The 22852-nt window shown below is 40.2% G+C and overlaps 1 protein-coding gene across 5 annotated transcripts in view; it reads left to right on the top strand.

Annotated features, from left to right (window-relative positions):
- The window catches only part of LOC122555960 (polyamine-transporting ATPase 13A3-like), a 189421-nt gene that overhangs the window by 4744 nt on the left and 161825 nt on the right, over positions 1–22852 (top strand). For all 5 annotated transcript variants that reach the window (XM_043702270.1, XM_043702271.1, XM_043702273.1 and 2 more), the window contains exons 2-3: positions 10179–10264; positions 15873–16046. In XM_043702270.1, the coding sequence (XP_043558205.1) occupies positions 10214–10264; positions 15873–16046 (225 nt within the window). In that variant the 5' untranslated portion in view covers positions 10179–10213. The remainder of the gene's footprint in view (positions 1–10178; positions 10265–15872; positions 16047–22852) is intronic.

Genomic DNA, 22852 nt, shown 5'->3' with positions numbered 1-22852 from the left:
CAAACATCTATCTGTAATCTCAACATTCACCATGTCCCTCTCCTCAGTGAACACTGATGCAAAGTAATCATTCAGAATCTCACCCATTCTCTCAGGTTTGACACACAACCTTCCTTTACTGGACCAACCCTTTCTCTTGTTGCTCTCTTGCTTCTTATATATGAAAAAAGGCCTTGAGATTCTCCTTAATTCAGCTTGCTAAAGTTATTTCGTGACCCCTCTTAGCCTGCTTGATTCCTTGTTCAAGATTTGTTCTACTCTCCCGATATTCCTCCATGGCCCGTTCTGTTTTAGCTGCCTGGACCTTACGTACGCTTCCCTTTTCCTCTTGGCTAGTTGCATGATTTCTCCTGTCATCCACAGTTCACGAATTTTGCCTTTCCTATCCCTTGTTTTCAAAGGGTCATGCCTATCCTCCACTATCTTCAACCTAGCTTTTAAAGCCTCCCACATATCAAACGTGGACTTCCCTTCAAATAGCTGCTCTCAATCCACATTTCCCTGCTCCTGCCGAATTTTGATATAATTGGACTGCTCTCATCTTTGTCTAACCACCCCCCCCACCCCCCTTTACTTCCCTCCCTGTCCTGTCTAAAGTATCTGTATCCTGGAACATTTAGTTGCCAATCATGCCCTTTCTTCAACCAAGTCTCTGTGATCGCAATACTCCCAGGCACCAATCCAAGCCCTAAGTTTATCTGCCTTAGCCACTATACTCCTTGCATTAAAGGATATGCGCTTCAGGCTGCCAGTTCTTTTGCATTCATCTGCTCTCTGCCTACTCTTCCCCTTGGTAATGCTAAACTGGCAGTTCACCCTCCCCTTTCAGAATGCTCTGCAGCCAATCAGTGACATCCCTGACCCGAGCACCTGGGTGGCAACATACCACCCAGGAGTCTCGTTTTCAGCCACAGAACCCCCTTTACAATAGAATCCCCTATGATTATGGCCCTATGAGTCTTTTTCCCGTCCTTCTGAACAGCAGTGCCTGCCACAGTGCCATGATCCTGGCAACTGCTGCCCTCTCCGGTCAGCCATCTCCCCACAACAGTATCCAAAACGGTATACCTGTTTTGGAGGGAAATGACCACAGGAGATACCTGCACTGCCTTCCTACTCTTTCTCTGCCTTATGGTCACCCATTCACTGTCTCCCTCAGCAATTCTAATCTGCAGTGTGACCAATTCACTAAATGTGCTATCACGACTTCCTCAGCATCGCGGATACTATACAGTGAGTCCATCCGTAGCTCCAGAGCCGTCATGCGGTCAAACACGAGCTGCAGCTGGACACACTTCTTGCGAGTATAAGAGTCAGGGATGTCAGCCCTGTCCCTGAGCTCCCACATCAAGCAAGAGACTCATGCCACGGGTCTGAAGTCCCCTTAGCTTTATATCAACTAACTAAAACTAAACAATGCACTTCAACATATGAAAGAAAAGGAAAAGAAAGCCTTACTTTACAGAGTCCTTTTCTTCTGGTTAGAGGAAGGGGTGCGTGAGGGAGATACTACACATGTAGTATCTTGGGTTCAGCTGCTGATAACTATATACTAAGTCCTTACCTTCCCGGCAACCTTCTGGTCACCGCTCTATCTCCCGCTGCTCATGGACAGGAAAAACGTATTGAGGGTTATTGCAAGCTACAACAAGACCTTGATAAGATGTAGAGCTGGGCTGAGAAGTGGCAGATGGAGTACAACCTGGATAAGTGCGAAGTGATTTATTTTGGAAGGTCGAATTTGAATGCTAAATACAGGGTTAAAGACAGGATTCTTGTCACTTGGGAGGACCAGTGGGATTTTGGAGTCCACGTACATAGATCCCTCAAAGTTGCCACCAAATTGATAGGGTTGTCAAGAAGGCGTATGGTATTTTGGCTTTCATTAACAGGAGGATTGAGTTTAAGAACCACGAGGTTTTACTGCAGCTCTATAAAAGCCTGATTAGACCACACCTGGAATATTATGTCCAGTTCCGATCGCCTCATTATAGGAAGGATGCAGATGCTTAAGAGAGGAAGAAGAGGAGATTAACCAGGATGTTGCCTGGATTGGAGGGCTTGTCTTATGAAGCAAGGTTGAGTGAGCACTGGAGAGAAGAAAGAAGAGAGGTAACTTGATAGAGGTGTACAAGGTAATGATAGGCATAGACAGAGTAGATAGCCAGACACTTTTCCCCAGGCAGAAATGGCTGTCATGCGGAATCATAATTTTTGAGGTGATTGGAGGAAAATATAGGGGAGATGTCAGAGGTAGGTTCTTTACGCAGAGAATGGTGGGTGCGTGGAAAGCATTGCCACTGGTGATAGTAGAGTCAGAGACATTAGGGACATTTAAGTGACTGCTCAACAATCCCATAGACAGCATTAATTGAGGGGTTTGCAGATTAGGTTGATCTTAGATTAAGATTAATGCTCGGCACAACATCATGGGCCGAAGGGCCTATACTATGCTGTACTGTTCTATGTTCTAACGAGATTCTGGATTAGTGGTGCTGGAAGAGCACAGCAGTTCAGGCAGCATCCGAGGAGCACTGCTCCTCGGATGCTGCCTGAACTGCTGTGCTCTTCCAGCACCACTAATCCAGAATCTGGTTTCCAGCATCTGCATTCATTGTTTTTACCTATGTTCTAACGAGGATGAGAACCACGCCAAGATCTTCCCTACACCTCCACTTCTTGCCTTTAAACAACTGCCAAGCCTTAAACAGACCAGTGTTAACAGCAAACCGCTCTGCCTTCAGGACTTTAACCACAACACCATACAACCCTGTCATGGTAACCATTGCAAAATGTATTAGAGTGTGGACATGGATATTACTATTGCACGTAGAGGCATTGCCCACCACATGTGCATCAGGTACTCATGTGACTCGGCCAATGTTGTCAATCTCATACCAAGGATGTCCCGAGGCATGGTACTTTGGCGAGACCAAACAGATGCTACAACAACAGATGAATGCGCCACAATCGCCAGACAGGGATGTTCCCTCCCAGTCGGGGAAGACTTCAGCGGTCAAGACATTCGACCTAGGATCTGTGGGTGACCGTTTTCCAAGGCAGACTTCGGGATATGCAATAATGCAGAGTCGACCTTCAGAGGCTGATAGCCAAGTTTGGTATCCATGAGGATGGCCTCAACTGGGATCTTGGGTTCATGCCACACTACATGTGACCCCACTACACTACACACACACGCTGTTACACATGATCAAACTCACGCAGACCTTCCCTCATGCACATGTTCTCCCTCAGACACGCACACATGCCCGCACACTCACTCTCATACGCAAACCTTCTCATAGCCATGTGCTCTGTCACACTTGCGCACGCATGTGTACGTACTCACACACTCACACACTCTCTCTCTCTCTCTCTCACTTTCTCTCCCTCACGCATGTAGACACACACACACACACACATAAGTCTATGGGTTGAATTTTCATTTGCAGATTTGTATTTGCAGATACATTCTATTTTGCTCAAAAAGCACACAGTAGGCTGTCAGTCCATGTGACATTTTATAAATTCCTACTTTGGAAGTAGAACTGGTCTGACTCAAGGTTGGACTACAGACAGACTCTAACCTTTAGCGCATTGTCTGAACTGAGACATTTTTTTATAAAACCTTAAGTTATCTTGGGAATGTACTTGAAAGAAGTTCTGGGATTTACCTATTAATAAATCGAAACCTGCAACCCATTCTGAGTGATTAAAGACTTAACAGCAATCTAGGTTTGTTCAATGTATCAGTTGTATGACGTTATGATCTTTCACTATAACTTCTGTGTCCTATGATACTGCCCCACTAGCTACCTGACGAAGGAGCAGCTTGTACTTCCAAATAAACCTTTTGGGCTATAACCTGGTGTTGTGTGATTGTTAACTTTGCCCATCCCAGTCCAAAACCAACACCTCCACATCATACCTATTTTTGTGTCATCTGTAAATTTGGCTACCAAGTGTTCTCTCCCCTCGCCCAAGTTGGTGATATAAATTATAAAAATGTGATGCCCGAGCACAGAACCTTCAGCATTCCACTTGTCATATTCTGCTAATTGCACAAAGACCCATTTATTTGCATATACTCTCTTTTTTGCCAGCTAGCCAATCTTCTGTTTATGCTATTATATTACAGCCTTTGATGTGGCACCTTATCACATGCATCTGGAAATCAAAGGATGACATGTCTACAGGCTGCCCTTTATCCAGCACAAACTATTCGTTTAATATGATTTCCCTTTCACAAACGTGCTGGATGTTCTTGATTATGTTGAGTTTTTCTAATTCCAGTTATAACCTTTTTAATGTTAAAAATCATACAACACCACATGGTAGTCCAACAGGTTTATTTGGAAGTACCAGCTTTTGGAGTGCTGCTCCTTCATCAGGTGATTGCGGCGCTCCGAAATCTAGTGCTTCCAAATAAACCTGTTGGACTATAACCTGGTGTTGTGTGATTTTTAACATTGCCCACCCAAGTACTACACTGGCTCCTCCACAGCCTGGCCACATTTTTAATGACATTTCTGCAATATCGACATCAAACTAACTGTCTTACAGTTGCCTGTTTTCTGTCTCCCTCTCTCTTCCAATCCTTTTGCAATAGAGGGGTTATATTTGCTATTTTCCAGTCTAATGGAACCTTACCTGAATCTAGGGAGTTACGGAAATTTAACATCTATGGATCAACTGGTTCTTTACCTATGTCTTTTAAGACTGTAGGATACAATCTGCCTAGATCTAGAGATTTGTCAGCCAGCTGCTCCATCAGTTTGCATAATATCACTTTTCTAATGATTATCATTTCACTCTCTTCCTGAGTTACAGATATTACTGTAATTTATTTTTGTTTCCTCCATAGTGAAGACAAGCCCAATATTTGTTCATTTCATGTGCTATTTCCTTATTAGCTATGATTAACTCTGCACTCTCTCTATAAAGGACAAACACTCACTTTCACAACTTTTCTTTTTTGAACACCTGAAGAAACTCTTGCTATTGATTTTTACCATTTTTAGCTAGCTTCCTGTCTCTGTATTTTATTCCTTCTGATTTTTTTTTTGTCATTCGATTTTTTAAAATCTTCTGACCATTATGTGACTTGCCACTCATCTTTGTGCAGTCAAATGGTTTCTCATCAAGTTTAACTCAACGACTTAAGTTAACCACAAGATGGTAGGTCCTCCCTTTAGAATATTTGTTTTAAAAGAACATATTTAAGTAGGAACATATTTAAGTATTTGGAAATATCTTCTTAAATATCTGCCACTGCATCTCTATTGGTCCATCTCTTAGTCTAGTATTTCACTTCACTTCAGCGAGCTCAGCTTTCAAGGCCACATAGTTGCTATAATTTAGATTAAACATGTTAGTCTTATATCCAATCTTCTCCCTTTCAAACTGTATGTAAAATTAAATCAGAATATGGTTGTTGAGGCACAGGGTGCCTCATTCTGATGTTATGATTGCAATAGACAGATTGTAGAGGTCCAGGACATCCATGGGCATCAACATGTTCTTAATATTCTGAAAACCATTTTTTTGTTGTGGTTCTAACACCATCCTTGTGAACTTTGAGATGTCTCTGGTCTTTGATTTTACTCAACAATTGTGAAGAGAGGCGTGTGCAATACATTTTTTAGAATTTGGATTTAAAACAGAGGCATGTAGGTGGGTTAATTTTGTCGTGGGCTTTTATGAATTTATATGCTTTTTTCTTTCAGTTTGATACTATCTTTAATTTCTTTACTTAGCCATGGATGGTGTGTGCTGTGGTATCTATGGGTTAAAGTTTGCTACCACCATTCCTCTTTCCTTGACTTGGTCTTAGGGCCTATTTAGTTTCCATTGCAGAGAACCAACCACAGTGAGTTTTAATAAAAAGAGGCTCTTAAGTTTTAGTTTATTGCATGATAGTAATTCGATACAAGATACATTATCTAGTTAGACACTGTTACTAATGTGTTGGATGACATAGGTGACATAGATCTCTTTGAGATCCAGAGTTATATTCCCTGCTGAAGATTATATGTTATCATCAGGTTGGGTACAACTTAAAGTGGTCTCCAGTATTAGCCTTTTAAGAACTATTAACTTATACAACATGTTATGCTACAATGTCTGCCACTTGATCTCTACAGGCTTACTTCTTAACCTAGTCTCCCAGTTAATGTAAACAAGCTATGTATTCATGCTCTGTAATTGCCTTTATTTTAGTTTCAAACACTAGTGTTCAATCTACCCTTCTCTTCCTCCCCCTAAATGGAAAATGTAATATATACTTTCCCTAATAGTTACAACTTTTCTATGTCTGGCATCGTCGTCTTAAATCTGTTCTATACCCTCTCTGGTGCATTCACATCCTTTCTGCAACATGGTGACCTTAACTATATATATTACTTGATCTGTAGCCTAAATACTAATTATATATTCTAGTTTAATCTCCCTGTTTTATACTCTGTGCCTCAACAATAAAGGAAGGTATATATAGTCTTGGTCATTATATCTGCTTATTCTGCTACCTTTAGGGATCTGTGGACATGCGCTGCAAACCCCTGTGTCCCTATACACAATTCAGAAATTTGCCATTATATGGTCTCTTACTTTGTCTGTCATCACCCAAAACATTATTCACACTTCTTCAGAAATGATGTTTTGCCCAACTGACCAATCTGAGATTTTCTTACTGCATACAGATTTCTTCCTCACAATTTTTGTATTTTCTGCAAACGTTTTGACTTCATCCAACTTTTAAGTCTACATTATTGGTGTATGCTGCAAAATGCTAGGGACTGGAGCCAATCACTCCACTAATGTTTTACATGGATGCCGGTTCAATTATGTAGCTCCTTCAGATTTTCTTTTTGCTGCCATGCACATATTGTTACTTAAAGTAACTGAATCGTGCATCTCATCTGTGAGACCTTAAGCCTCAAAATTTACAGGAAACATTGGCTTATATATTTTGAAGGCCAGGGAATTATTAAAGCAAGACAAGCAAGAATTGCACATCAGGACCGTGCAGAATTCTGGTACAGCTAACTCAATGGGAGATGCCCAGAAAATCGAATTTTCCAGTTGGACAATTCCCCTTGCTCTGCGACTCTTCGATATTGTCCATTAAGTCGGAGATTCCCTGGAGCGAGAGAGGCTGAGGGGTGACCTTATAGAGGTTTCTAAAATCATGCGGGGTAGGGTAAATAGCCAAGATCCTTTACCTGGGGTGGGGGAGTCAAGAACTAGAGGGCATAGCTTTAGGGTGAGAGGGAAAAATTTTAAAAGGGACCTGAGGGGCGACTTTTTTATGCAGAGGGTGGTGCATGTATGGATTGAACTGCCAGAGAAGTGGTGGAAGCTGGTACAATTGCAACATTTAAAAAGCATCTGGATAGGTATATGAATAAGAAGGGTTTAAGAGAGTTATGGGCCAAATGCTGGCAAATGGGACTAGGTCAGATTGGGAAGTCTGGTCAGTATGACAGTTGACAAAGGTCTGTTCCATGCTCTACATCTCTATGACTTTGTAATTAAACTTGATACTTACCCAGGAAAAGCTAGAGAATTAAAAGCTTAGTCTAACTTAAAAATCTCCCCCTCCTGGTACATCATTGATTCCACCAATTATGCTTCCACTAAGTGAAGGATGGTCTGCACTCCCTGACTTGATTCTTGCCAGCTCACCTGGCTGGATCTGTTTGACCCCCTGCAAAAAAGACCCTCAAATCCAATCGGCACACTCCTCTTACCTATTTGATGCCATACTTCCCCTTGTATGTCTTGTCCCAATCATCTGACATGCTGCCCTCTTAGAAACTGAACTGGGCATACTAGCTTCGCATGTACCATGTATACTTGCCTCGATCACTGTGAAAGTGTTTTGGGGAGTTTTAACTCCTGAAATAAGGCAGCAAGTATCATGGAAAACATGACAGGCTATTCTGTGCTGAGTGGATTTCTCCTTGGTTATCTCCAATGAACTTGAAGTGTGACCAGAAAAATTAGACAAATGGATAGACCCACCCTCCCATCCTGGCACTTTCCCCTGCCACCGCAGGAACTGTAAAACCTGTGCCCACACCTCCTCCCTCACCTCCATCCAAGGCCCTAAAGGAGCCTTCCACATCCATCAAAGTTTTACCTGCACATCCACTAATATCATCTATTGTATCCGTTGCTCCCGATGCGGTCTCCTCTACATTGGGGAGACTGGGCGCCTCCTAGCAGAGCGCCAGCACCACTGATCCAGAATCTGGTTTCCAGCATCTGCAGTCATTGTTTTTACCTCGTTGATTTTAACCCTACTGCGAATCCTCTTGCAAGGATGCCTGCCTTGAAGAAGTTTTCCTCCTCTCATCTCCTTCCCCACTGACCTATTGTACTCTATGCTACTCTCTCCCCACCCCCACCCTCTTCTAGCTTATCTCTCCATGCTTCAGGCTCTCTGCCTTTATTCCTGATGAAGGGCTTTTGCCCGAAACGTCGATTTTGCCTGTCCTCGGATGCTGCCTGAATTGCTGTGCTCTTCCAGCACCACTAATTTTCATCAAATTCTGAGCTATATTGGCGCAGAACTACATCTGCACAAAATTGGCTCTTTCATCAAGACAGGGAATGGGATAAACAGGTTTTGAATTGGCAAATGTGGCACTGATGCAGAAAGGTCAAATACTTCTGGATTTGAGCAAAATCTGCGTGCAGTCAGTTCTTGTGCAGTCCCGCGTTATAGAAAAATCGCACTTTGGAAATAGTGCTTAGTGTTGGCGATGTAATCGCACTACAGCCAGCACGTTTTAAAAGTTCACGCTTTACAAACAGCGTCCCCAATTCATCAATCAGGTTACAGCGAATTTGCATTGAAGAAATGCGAATTAATTATAGCAGAGCAACCTGTACTTAACCAAAGGATACCTTGGTTCAGATGTTAGCTTATAATTGACGCAATGCCATTCCCAGCAATAAACTTGCCCACAACCTAAGCATAAAATTCATGTGTAAAAATATAATGTGGCATACTGATTCTTGGAAATGTTGTAGTCATTTTCTGTTGGTGTGTTTTGGTTAATTTGAATCGCTTCCCATTTTTCCCTCTCCTACAAGGAATAAGTTGCTTTTGTTTTACAATAAAATATGAAGTACTGTGCAAATGAGATTACTTAAAATGCTAGGAAGGGCTTGGTCAGAAACATATAACCTATAGGCCATCAGTTTACAGATACAATCAGGTTGACCTCATGCCCACGGAACCTGTATCATTGATTTTGTGGTGTTGCATGCATCAAGGAATAAGGAAGGCTCCATTAGAGTATAATAAGACTGGAGTACATCCTCTGTATAATTGTAACTGTTGACATATATTGTTTGAATCTTTGAAACATCTTTGCCAAATGTAGTGCTCCTATTGTGTTTGAAATGAGTTAAAGAGAAAACCAGTCTTACAAAGCAGCTACTTTGTGGTAGTACTTAGTATAGCTAATGTTTGATCTCAGATATCAAGCAGAATACATGTAGCCTCAAACTGTGAGTGTAGCTAAACTATCTGAAGAATGAAAACGTTCTTTATATGAACCTAAAATTTCTGTAAGTAGCAATTAACCATAGATTACATTTCTTTCAATTATTATTAGCAGTTTAGTTTCAGTTTGCAAAGCTACTTCAAAGGTAAATTATTGCACATCTTTTTAATTATGAGAGGATTTGGCAGCTGGGGGAAATGGGATATACATACTGTTGTAAATTGTCCAGCAAGTGGGCTGTTGAAGTATAGTTTAGCCAACAATGTAAAACTTCTTAATGTTAACTGAACAATGGGGTAAACAATAGGGTATGGCAATGAATAAATGATATTGTTACAACTTTTGAATGTCTTGAAACAGTAGATATTTTGCTGTTATGTGGAATGTTTAATTTGGTTAGATAAAATGATTTTTGTTAATTAGCTCAGGATAGGACATATTTGAACTATACATGCATTTTAATTTTCCAAAGACATAAAGCTATTTGTAAACTTGTACAGACTTTATGGTAATTGTGGATGTACATCAGATCCGTAACTTGGAATATGGATCTATTCATTCTCTGTATAGTATTCATCTTATAATATTTTAGTTAACCAGTTACGTATTTTAGCATGCAAAACTTCCATCATTAATATTCTGGACTTTTTTTTGTTTTAACAGTAATCGAATAAGAGAAGCTGAGTTTATGAAACAAAATGGCTAAAGAAGAGAAGAATTTTATCAACAAAGAGAAAGAAGATGAGATGGTAAACAAAAAAGTGATAGTTCATTATCTATTCAGGTTCTGACTTTTTTATGTTCCTCCTTATAACTTTTTTTTCAAAAGTCTGTGGAACAAATTATACATTTTAACTGACTTTAAAAAAAAATCAATTTAAAGTTCACAGTTGTGCACTTTCTAAGGTGTAATTTCACTGGTTCTTCTTCGTTTTTAGAAGCCTCTAATATAAACTTGTGGATTTTAGGTATGTGAGTACTGTTGTAAAATCTTTGCTCAGTGATTAAATTTGTAAATCGGTTCTATGGACTGAAGGCATTGTTTTTTATTAAATTTTGTATTAAATTATTTCCAATTATTCACGTGATTTTGTACATCTTAATTATAAGGAGGAATAGGTTCGAAACCTGGGGCAGAATTGACGAGGGAAAGGTTGCAGCTATTCATGTTACAGTGTTTACATTCTAATTGGGGATATAGTAACCTCATTTGATTTCTTATTTATGACATTTTTATGAGGTTGTATGTTGATAGTTTATGTTAGTACTACGAAAGGCAACTGTTTGTAATAACACGTAACACTAAATTATTCTAGTGGACTTCTCACACACACTGTTCTGTTCCAAATAGGATTTTATAGTTCAGATTTGCAGTTTCCTGTCTTGAGCACATTTTTGTACTATTTGGCTATAATTTGTTTGTAAGTGGGATTGAATGTAGAATGAAATTTGGATTCTATCACTTTAAATGCATTTCATCCAACACATAAAACACGTAAAACTTCCCTCTACTTAAGTTCTGGCCCAATGGACTTTGACAATTTTATTACATTTTTAAAGTCCTTATTATCCTTAAGACCACTTTCCCTTGTCGTTTTCTCTTTATAATAGTTGCAATCAAAAGTCATGTTTTGCTTGTAAACCACAACACTTCGTGAGTAGATTGAGTGAACATGTTTACTGAATCAGTGAATTCTGCTTATTATGGTACAGAGAAAGATATCTTTGTACACAATTTTAGTTTACATGCTAATTAGAGCATAGGAAAAGAACATTTAACCCCTCAAATGTCCGTCCACGCAAACCCCATTTCCTTGCACTTGGCCCGTATCCTTCTAAACCTTTCCTATCCATGTATTTGTCCAAATGCCTTTTAAATGTTGTTAATGTACCCGCCTCAACCACTTCCGCTGATAGCTCATTCCACATGCGTACTAGCAGCTTTTTTATTTTTTCCCCTCCAACTTTAAACTGATGCCCTCTCGTTCTCAAATCCCCAACCCTGGGAAAAAGATTGAGTGCATTCACCCTATCCAGGCCTCTCATGATCTCATACGCTTATATAAGATCCTCCCTCAATCTCCTATGCTTGTAAAATAAAGTACTAGCTTGTCCAGTCTCTCCTTATAACTCAGACCATTGAGTCCTGGCAACATCCTTCTACATTTGTTTTGCGCTCTTTCCAGTTTAGTAGCATCTTTCTAATAGCAAGGTGACCAAATCTGATCACAATACTCCAAATGCAGCCTCACCAACATCCTGTACAACTGCAACATACATTCCCAACATCTGTACTCAATGCCCTGACTGATGAAGGCCAGTGTGCTTAAAGCCTACTTTCTGCCCTTTCTACCTGTGACTCCACTTTCAGAGACTGTACACCTGAACTCCAAAGTCCCTCTGTTCCATTATACTCCTTAACACCGTGCCATTCACCATGACACTCCTACCTTAATTTGGCTTTCCAAAATGCAAGTCCTCACACTTATCTGTATTAAGCTTCATTTGCCATTTGTCAGCCCACTTCCCCAGCACTTCCTGCTGCAATTTCTGATGACTTTCCTCACTGTCCACGATACCGCCTATTTTAGTGTCATCTGAAAACTTACTAATCATGCCTTGTATATTCTCATCCAAATCATTGATGTAGACAACAAACAGCATTGGGCCCAGCTCTGATCCCTAAGGCACTCCACTAGTCACAGGCCTCCATTCCAACAAGCATCCTTCCACAATTACTGTCCTACCATCAAGCCAATTGTGCATCCAATTTGCCAGCTCCCCCTGGATTTCATGTGACCTAATCTTCCAGCAGTTTGCCATGTGAAACCTTGTCAAAGGCCTTACTGAAATTTGTACAGACTACATTTACAGCCCTGCCTTCATCACCTTCCTGGTCACTTCATCAAAGACCTCTTAACAAATTTGTGAGGTATGATCTCCCATGCACAAAGCCATGCTGACTATTCCTAATCAAACCCTATTTTTCCAAATGCATGTCTATCTTAGCTCTGAAACTTTTCAATTAACTTACCCAGTATATTTGTTAGGCTGACTGATCTATAGTTCCCACGTTTTTCTTTGCAACCCTCTTGAATAAGGACACAACATTCGCTACCCTCCAGTCTTACAGGACCTTACCCGTGGCTAATGTTGAAGAAAAATATCAGCCAAGGCCCCCGCAATTTCTTCTCTAGCCTCTTGCAGTTTTCTAGGCTGTATCTGATCAGGACTAGGAAATTTATCCACCTTCATACATTTTAATACGTCCAACACCACCTCTACTGTGATAGGGACTGTTCTCAAGAAATGACCACTAACTTCCCCAAGTTCCCAAATCTTCATGTCTTTCTCCATGATAAACAGAGGAGAAATATTCATTGAGGACCTCAACCATCTGTTGCACAGCACACTCTTGCAATTCACACTGTGGTGAACTGAAAGCTTAATATTTCTCCCACTTGTATTTAGAATATAAGGTCAAAGGAAATAGGAGTTGGAGTAGACTATTCTGCCCATTGAGTCTGCTCTTATCATTTAATATGATCATGGCAGATCCGATTGCGGCATTACCTCTACTTTCTTGCCTATCCCCAACTCACTTGCCAATCAGAACTCTTGCTCAGTTTTAAATCTATTCAAGGACCCAGCCTCCATTGCTTTTCAGAAGTGAATTTTAAAGATGAATAAAGCTATGGGAGACGAAATCCACCCTTATCGCTGTCCTAATCTTATTTTTGAACTGTGAGTCCAAGTAATAAATTTCTCTGTGAGAGGAAAGATCCTCAGCATCTTCTCCCTTGGAATTTTATTTGTTTTAATAAGATCACCTCTCATTCTTCTAAACTGCAATGACTTGAGATCCAACCTTTCTTCATCCTCAGAATCAACGTAAGTGAATCTTCTCTGAACTGCTTTGAATGTAATGATATCCCAGTTTAAATAATGAGACCAAAAGTAACACTATCTTTCTTATGAACAGCGATGTCAATCTGTTGTTAGTCGACTAGTTCCGAAGAAAGGTCATTAGAACTGAAACGTTAACTCTGATTTCTCTATACCGGAGCTTTCAGACCTGCTGCTTTTTTCCAGCAATTTCTATTTTTTTTTGTGAATCAATCTGTGTTTGCTTGGTGATGAGACTGAGTTGGTTGGTGGAATTCCACAGCTTGGTGAATCATTAGGCTCACAGATTTGGGCATTGACATGGAGACATTTCTATGTTTGTACCAGTGACTGAAGGCCAGGTAAGCTCACCTGTTCCGCACACCAGTTATGGAGATTTGGGAGATCACGAAGCAGTAAAGCATGTGGCCATCTTTTCGCAGAGATCAGCTAGAAAGTACCCACAGACAGGTGAATGATGGAGCTCTGATTGACTAGTGCAAGCCATAAGAGGCACATGATCCTGGGGAATGAAAAGGTCCTTTGGGTTCTGTTGTTCATCATTTGTAAACTGGAGTTAACCTATTGGTTAGGCAGAAAATGTGGAACATTTGAAACATTTCGTAGGGCTCTTGGAGTTCTGTGCAGCAGATAACAGCCGAACTGTTGTATGCAGCAGATTCCTAAGCCAGGCATAAGGAGACCAAAATAGAAAGTCATGATTTGGAGATGCCGGTTTTGGACTGGGGTGCACAAAGTTAAAAATCACACAACACCAGGTTATAGTCCAACAGGTTTATTTGGAAGCACTAGCTTTCAGAGCGTTGCTCCTTCATCAGGTGGTTGTGGAGTATAAAGTTGTAAGACACAAAATTTATACCAAAAGTTTACAGTGTGATGTAACTGAAATTATATATTGAAAGAGACCTGGATTGTTTGTTAAGTGTCTCATCTTTTAGAATGAACATGTTGGTTTCAGTTCTTTCATATTTAAGTCGCAGAACATTTAAAAGTTACATTCTCAAGTGAACTTTAACAATTGCTGTCATGTCGGTCCAGATAATGCAGTTAAAGTGTGAGCTGCCCTGTGTGAGACTGTCTGTGCCACAATGGTCAGACTGATTCTAATCCAAAAAATGGATTTACAGAATCATACATGGATTCATGCAGTTTTTGAGCAAAGTAAAATGTAATTCTGCAAGTACAAATTCACCCAACAAACTCATATGTGTATGTGTGCATGTGGGGGTTTTATGAGTGTCTGTGAGAGAGTGTGTGTATGTGTATGAGTGTGAGTGGAAAGGGGTATAAGTCTGTGAGAGGGTGCATGTGTGAGCATATGAGAGAGGGTCTGCCTGAAAGTATGGGTCTGTAGGGGAGAGAGAGACAGGGCAGCTGTGGGAGTGGAGGAGGAGTGGATCAGGGTGTTCCAAAAGGAATAGTCTTTGTGAAATGCTAAAAATTGAGAGACCGGGAATATATATCTGGGATTTTGCTGGATACGGTGGAAATGACAGCTTCTTATCCTTTGGATGGAGAGTTCAGCAGGGTGGAAAGTGAGAACAGTTTGTATATTATCACACTAAGTAACATCCTTCAAATGCCAGTCTTCAGCAACTGTCCAGTATGTGGGAATTAATGGTGTGAGCTACAATTACTATAGTACTGATTTGTCTTTTGGGAGTCCAGTGAACATTTCACATACTGATTCCTGGGATGATAGAACTGACATATGAGGAAAGACTGATCGACTGGCCTTGTGTTCACTGGAATTTTGAAAAATAAGGGGGGTATCTCATAGAAACATATAAAGTCTTGACGGGACTGGACAGGCTAGATGCAGGAAGAATGTTCCCGATGTTGGGGAAGTCCAGAACTTGGGGGTCACAGTCTAAGAATAACGGGTAAGCTATTCAGGACTGAGATGAGGAAGAATTTCTTCACTGAGAGATGTGAACCCGTGGAATTCTCTCCCACATGAAGCTGTTGGGGCCAGTTCATTAGATATATTCAAGAAGGAGCTGGACGTGGCCTTGCAGTTAAAGGATTCAAGGGGTATGGGAGAGGGCGGTAATGGGGTACTGAGATTGCATGATCAGCCACAATCATATTGAATTATGGTGCAGGCTCAAAGGTCCGAATAGCTTACTCCTGCATCTGTTTTCTATGTTTCGGTTCCCTGTACCTTGTCCACTTTAGTTTGTAAATGTTCATTCTTTCCAAACTTTTATGAAGGTTAAGATCAAAGATGGGAGTACTTAGTTGGACTTAGGAGCAAGTATTCAAAGCGGAGCAGCATGGACTTTATGAAAATTTTATGAGTAATCCAAACTCCTGGAGCATCTAGAAACTGACATGGCTTCAGTTTCAAACATGCTGAATTTTAGATCTCTTCAAAAAGATTTGCAGCATGCTAATGTTGAATATCGAATAATGTTCCCTATAAGCAGCTAATTACTTTGTTTGTTGCAGGAGATTTATGGTTATAAACAATGCCTTTGGAAGCTGATTCTAGTTGCAATTGGCGTTATCTGCACTGGTGGTTTCCTTCTCCTGCTACTTTATTGGATGCCTGAATGGAGTGTGAAGGCAACATGTACCCAGACATCTCTCAAGGAGGCTGAAGTTGTGCTATTGAGGACCACAGTGAGTATGCAGATAGTAAAAGTAAACTGTCATTGGTGTATTTGCATTTTGTACTTTAGACAATCGAGTAACAATGCAAAATCTATATCAAGGAAAAGCTCACCGCAAATAAAGTTTGTAATATTAGAACATTTTTCAAGTAGATAAGAGTAAGGGACTTGTTTTTTTAAAATTAGTGATTTCTACATTTCGCTTCTAATACACTGATCCAACTTGTACTGCTGGGGAAACCATGAGAGTTAGGTTCTGTTGTATCCTCGCTTCTCTGTTGAAAGTTATTAGAAAGCTGTATTGAGATACATTTCAGTTCTGTTCACAACATGTAATTTGTTAAATTTAGTCTTTTCATAACTTTGCTATTGAATTTGAAAGCCAAATTGTTCTCCAATCAACAGAAAATTAATTAGCGAGTTTTGAGAAGATTTGGAGCTCAGTTTGAGGTTCTGGATGTAGGTTTGCTTGCTGAGCTGGAAGGTTCATTTCCAGATGTTTCGTCACCCTACTAGGTAACATCTTCATCTCCAACTGGAACTCTATCAACAACCGCATCGAGATAGACACCATCTACCACCCACCCCTGAGAAAAAGAACAGGAAATGACATCACCACAGGAAATTACACCACCAACCCAAAGAAACCAAAACATATATATAGAAAGCAGGAATCATCAGCAGTGCTTTGCCTGGAGTCCCACTGAAGATGTTACCTAGTAGAGTAACGAAACGTCTGGAAATGAATCTTCCAGCTCAACGAGCAAACCTACATCCAGAAAATTAGTTGTTGAAATTATGAAAATGAAGGCTTTGCTTGTAATGTAGTTGCAAACTGAAATGTATAAGCCAAGTATTTGTCCAAAATATAGAGAAGTGATTACTGGTTTGTGAAATCAGTCAAAAAAAAATGACATCAGCATTTTGACAAGGGGAGAGATGATATGTGCTAACAGAGTTTTGTATGTACAAATTCTGGTCATTGCACCTGTGCGACCCTTATGAAAACTTTACTGTTACCTTTTAGACTTGCAGTTCTTAATTAGAAACAAAACATCAACCGTATGAACTAGGAGCAGGAGTGAGCCGTTCATCCTTTGAGTCAGAGAGAGAGAGAGGTTATCATGCATGAAGTATGTACATTGACTCACTGTATAAAATTATTACATCTTTTTAGTGCCAAAACAATATCTTTTGCTATACATGACATATAAGCAAGATCCTTTAAAGAAATGGGATACTTGCATTGGCGGTGTCACCCTCCGATGTACAGCACAGAAACAGACTCTTCGGCCCAATTCGTCCATGCCGACCAGATGTTCTCAATAAATCTAGTCCTATTTGCCAGCATTTGGCCCATATCCTTCTACAAACTCTTCCTATTCATTTCCCCATCCGGATGCCTTTGAAAATATTGTAATTCTACTGGCCTCCACCACTTCTTCTGACAGCTCATTTCATGCACGCTTCACCCTCTGTGTGAAAAATTGCCCTTTAGGTCCCTTTTAAATCTTTCCCCTCACGTTCAAAATATGCTCTCTAGTTTTGGTCTCCCCCACCCCGAGGAAAGACTTTGCCTATTTATCTTATCCACGCCTTTCATGATTTTATAAACCTCTATAAGATCACCCCGTGGCCTCCGATGCTCCAGGGGAAAATAACCTCAGTCTCTTCAGCTGGTCCCTACAGCTCAAACCCTCCAACCCTGGCAATATCCTTGCAAATCTTTTCTGAATTCTTTCAAGTTTGATGACATCCTTCCTATAAGAGTGAGACCTGAAATGCTTGCAGAATTCCAATAGTGGCCTAACCAATGTCTTGTACAGCTGCAACACGACCTCTCAACTTCTATACTCAATGCACTGACCAATAAAGGCAAGCATACCAAACACCTTCTTCACTGAGCTATCTCCCTGTGACTCTACTTTCAAGGAACTGTGAAACTGCACTCCAAGGTCCCTTTGTTCAGCAACATGCCCCAGGACCTTACCATTAAGTGTATAAGTCCTGTATTTTACTTACATTTATAGTTGGCAAATGGGACCAAGCAGATGCATGGGGGCTGGAAAATTACTTGCACGGCAAGATCATATGTGGTGAATGACCAATAGAAATTGGTCCTGTGGAAAAAAAGAATGAAGTGTGCAGCTTATCTCAAGTTAAAAGTTGTAATATTTGTTGAGTCATTAAAAAACTATGTTGCATTGAGGGAATTAGGTACTAATTAAAAACTAATGAGTGAATAGAAAAGTGAGGAATTTTCTGCGAAGAAAACGCCGAAGGCTGAAGTGCACCATAAAAACAGTAATTAGCCACTGGTCTGATCATGAGAAAGATTCATTAGAATGGGGCTTGAAAGCAAACAGGATGGTTGGTCATCACCAGAAATTGAAGCATGTGATGTGTTACATGGGCCAATTCACACCTGAGCCAGCAAAGATTTCAGCACAACAGCTAGTTGGTGTTGCCACTTCATAGAATGAAAACAGGACATGGATTGCTCCAAGACTGCAAGAACTTGCTGGCAGATTGATCAATTTCCAACATTTCTCCAACAAATCAAAAATGAAAGCCTATAATATCATATCCATAACATGAATGGAATGCTCATGAATTTTGATATTCCAACAGCTGAACTGTGCAGTGAAAAGGTTTGTAAACAATTTCACTGAAAGTCACAGAAGGTCAGATGATGTACTTCGTGGTGGTACCAGTTTACATGGTCAACAAAATAAAATGAAAGCTTATGGTAACTTTTAAAAATAAAACTATGTCAAAAATCACCTTGTACAAAAAAAACTTTGACTTTCTGCAGATTAATTAAAGAGTTGCGGAGCTATAAGGAAAAGTGAGGGAATGCGATCAACTGAATTGTTCTTACAGTTTCAATGGATGCAGAAGGCCAATTTTAGTCTCCTATGTTTAATTGTTCTGTGTTGTGCACAATTGTTTTGTTAAAAATCTTCAATACTTTAGAGTATTACATGCCAATTGATGTAAAAGTTAGGGTAACCGAGATTCCTCATTTTTCTTAATTAGTCTTCTTTACTACTAACTGTGATATTAAAATTCGTGATAGGTTCTGTCTCTAAAATGAGTTAGGTAGGGTGCTTCCTTGAAAAAAAAAGTGAACATAGAAACTAGAAGCAGGAGCAAGCCATTTAAGCTTTCTAATCAACTCTGCCACTTAGTATTATCATGGTTGATCCTGTATCTCAATGTCATATTCCTGCTTTCTCACCACACCCCTCGGCACTTTAAAGATCCAAAAATTGGTGCACTCTTTTTTGAATATATTCAGTGACTTAGCTTTCACAGCCTTCCGTAGCATAGAATTGCATAGGTTCACGACCGTTTGAATGAAGAAATGTTTCCTCAGATCAATCCTAAATGGTCTACCCAATATCCTGAGACCCCTTCCCGGATCTGGACTCTCCAAAAAGGGAAAATGGTCTAACCAAGCTTGTTAGAATTTTATATGTTTCAATCAGATCCCCTCTCATCCTTTTAAACTTGTGAATTGGTCTCAGTCAAACTAACCCCTTTTCATTGATGTGGAGGTGTCAGTGTTAGACTGCTTGGACAAAGCAAAAAATCACACACCAGATTATAGTCCAACAGGTTTATTTGGAAGTACCATTTGGTTTTTTACTCTAAGTTCTGTGTCCTGTGATCCTGCTCCACTGGCTACCTGACGAAGGAGCAGTGCTCCGAAAGCTTGTACTTCCATTAAGCCTGTTGGACAATAACTTGGTGTTGTATGATTTTTAACTCTATTCATTGGACAGTGCTGCCAACCCTGAAATTAGATGCACTCCCTTCATGGCAAGGATTTAATTGATAGAGAGACCAAAAATGCACACAGTACTCCAAGTGTGGTCTCACTAAGGCCACGTATAACTGCAGTAAGATGTCACAATATCTGAAATCAAATCCTCTTGCAATGAAGAACGATATATCATTTGCTTTCCTAATTGCTTGCTGAACCTGTCTGTCTACTTTCATTGAATTGTGTATAAGGATGCCTAAATCTTTTTGCGTATCCACATTTCCCAAAATATCATTATTTAAACAATACATTTTCTTTCTTTGACACAAATGTATAACTTTACATTTAGCCACATTGTAGTGTTGTGTATGCCTATTCACTCAACTTATGTGAATTATCTTGAATCCTCCAGTCAACTCTCAATCCTGCTCAGATTTGTGTTGCCAGTCAACTTGGCAGTGTGGCATTTGGTTAATCAAGGTCATTTTTATATATAGATTGTGAATAGCTGGGGCCCTAAACATTGTACTTTGCAGTACTGCATTAGTCATTGCCGGCCTCTCGGAAAAAGCCCTATTTATTCTCTCTCTGTTTTCTCTCTGTCAACTCCTCCAAACTAATATATTGCCCCATATTCAATGTACTTTGACTTTCCCCACTAACTTCTTATGAGGGACCTCATCAATAGCCTTCTGCAACTTTAAATGTACTATATCTTTTGATTTTCCTTTATTTTACAGTACGTATCCCTTTATCCGAAATACTGGGGACCAGCTGCTTTGCGGAAATCGGAATTTTGCGGTTTTCGGAACTAATGTAGTGTCCCCTGTAGGGTGCGGGGCAGCAACCCATAATCAAACATAAATACTATACTACAGCAAAAATGTATGAATACTGACACTAAGTGGGATAAATGTGGACTAGAAGTACTACCACACTTTATTTATACTGATAAGTGAAATACATCGAGTATAACTATTCAGCAACATTTTATTTCCATAAAAATCATTACAATAAAAACATTCGGTAAAACTCAAACATACACAGCTTCAGCGCTATGGCAGGCGGCGGTTTTAAAGGCATCTGTCTCATTAACATAGGTTTCTGTCTAAGCAATCTCTCTTTAATTGAGTAAATTACCTCTTGTTCACTGATAAATGAACGTTGTTCAAGGCCAGCAATTAACTGATCACACATTTTCACCATATCGTCAATGGGGACCTTTTCAACTGTGTTCACTAACTCATCATCATCATCATAAATCATTATCATCATCATCACTACTATCCTCGCACTTATCTGTACAGGAACCCGTATTTAAAACCATTTTAGCAATGTTTCCATCGTTCAAGGAATGCATGACAGCCACATCATTGTCAATGTTCAGCATTTCTTTGATGTCAGCTTCATGTAATTTATTTACACTTTCGTCTGATTAAATTTTCTCTTCAGCGACATGAAATCCTTCAAACTCTTCATCTGCAGGTTCATTTACAAGAAACATCGTTGTAGGCCAGAGTCTGTGCCAAGCATTTGTGAATGTTGCTTTATCAACATCATTCCAAGCGTTAGCAACTGCGTAAATGGCATCCTTAAGACTAAACTCTTTCAGGAAGTCTTGAATTCCTACCTCTCTGTTGACTGCAGCAAGCACACTGTTTAAAAAATAGTCTTTATACTTGCTCTTCACTGAGTGCAAAACTCCTTGGTCACAACGCTGTAATACCGATGTCACATTCGGGGGGCAAGTAAATGCCAAAAACATTACTTTTCACAAGCTGTTGGGCAGGGGGATGTGCGGAGCAGTTGTCCAGAAATGATAAAACTTTACACTTTTCTTCCAGTCCAGCTTGTCTGCAATGAGCTTGTGCTGCTGGTACGAAGTGTTCACTGAATCAGTCAGAAGAAATTTCTCTGGTTACCCACGCTTTCTTGTTTGCATAATAATGCACAGGCAAATTGCGTACACGTTTAAGACATCTTGGATGTTTGCTTTTCCCAATCACTGCCTGCAGCATTGACACGCCCAAGAATAGTTAATCAGTCCTTAGTTTTCTTAAAACCTGCTGGTGCTCTCTCATTAGCCATTGCTAATATTTTTCTCGGGACATAGCGCCAGTAGGGAGCTGTTTCATCAGCATTGTAAATTTGTTCAGGACTAAGGCTTTCGTCAGATATCAGCTTGGCAAATTCACCAACCTAATTTTCAGCTGTTTCATGGTCAGCAGAAGCCTTTTTGTCATAGATTTTCAGGTACTTCACACCATCACACTTCTTGAATTTCTGCAGCCAACCTTCTGAATATTGACATTCGCCTTTAATGTTCAGTTCTTTATGATATTTTCTAGCTTGTTTCATGAACATCAAACCAGTCAGTGGCATACGTTCACTTCTTTGTTGTCTAATCCATTCCATCAACACACGGTTAAGATCTTCATTTTTTGCCCTGTGCAGTGTTTTACTATTTTTCATTAGTTTATGGTCATCATTGTCACCATAAAACTTCGGAAACTTGTCTTTCTGTTTCTTCAAATCATAGACAGTGACACCATATTCCTCAATAAGATGCCGCACAGCCACACCATGTTCAAGCTTCTGCAATAACTCTGCTTTCTGCATTATTGATAATGTCAGATGCTTCCTTTTCTTTATATTATTGTTAGCCATGGATGTACCTGCACCTCTTTTTGACATTTTCACTCTAAAGTTAAACAATTTAGCACAGTAAATACAATACACAACTGACGCCTCCGAGTGCTGGGCCATGCCACCACGTGAGTCGAGTGGTTGCAGCCCTCGCCCACTAAGAAAATCCCGTGATGTTATGCAGACATGACTGATGCTGGACGCTCCATGAAAACCTTTGGTTTTCAGAGCTTTTCGGATCTTTGATGCTCGGATAAATGACGTCATTTCCGTCACCTCCAAACGGACCCCACCACCAGTGATATATTTCCCTCCCCTCCCCTATCAGCGTTCCGAAAAGACCACTCCCTCCGTGACTCCCTCGACAGGTCCACACCCCCCACCAACCCAACCTCCACTCC

This window comes from Chiloscyllium plagiosum, chromosome 13, assembly GCF_004010195.1.
Source record: "Chiloscyllium plagiosum isolate BGI_BamShark_2017 chromosome 13, ASM401019v2, whole genome shotgun sequence".
Taxonomy (NCBI): Eukaryota; Metazoa; Chordata; class Chondrichthyes; order Orectolobiformes; family Hemiscylliidae; genus Chiloscyllium; species Chiloscyllium plagiosum.
Note: the sequence above shows the minus strand (reverse complement) of the source record. Positions and strands in the feature narration are given on the sequence as shown.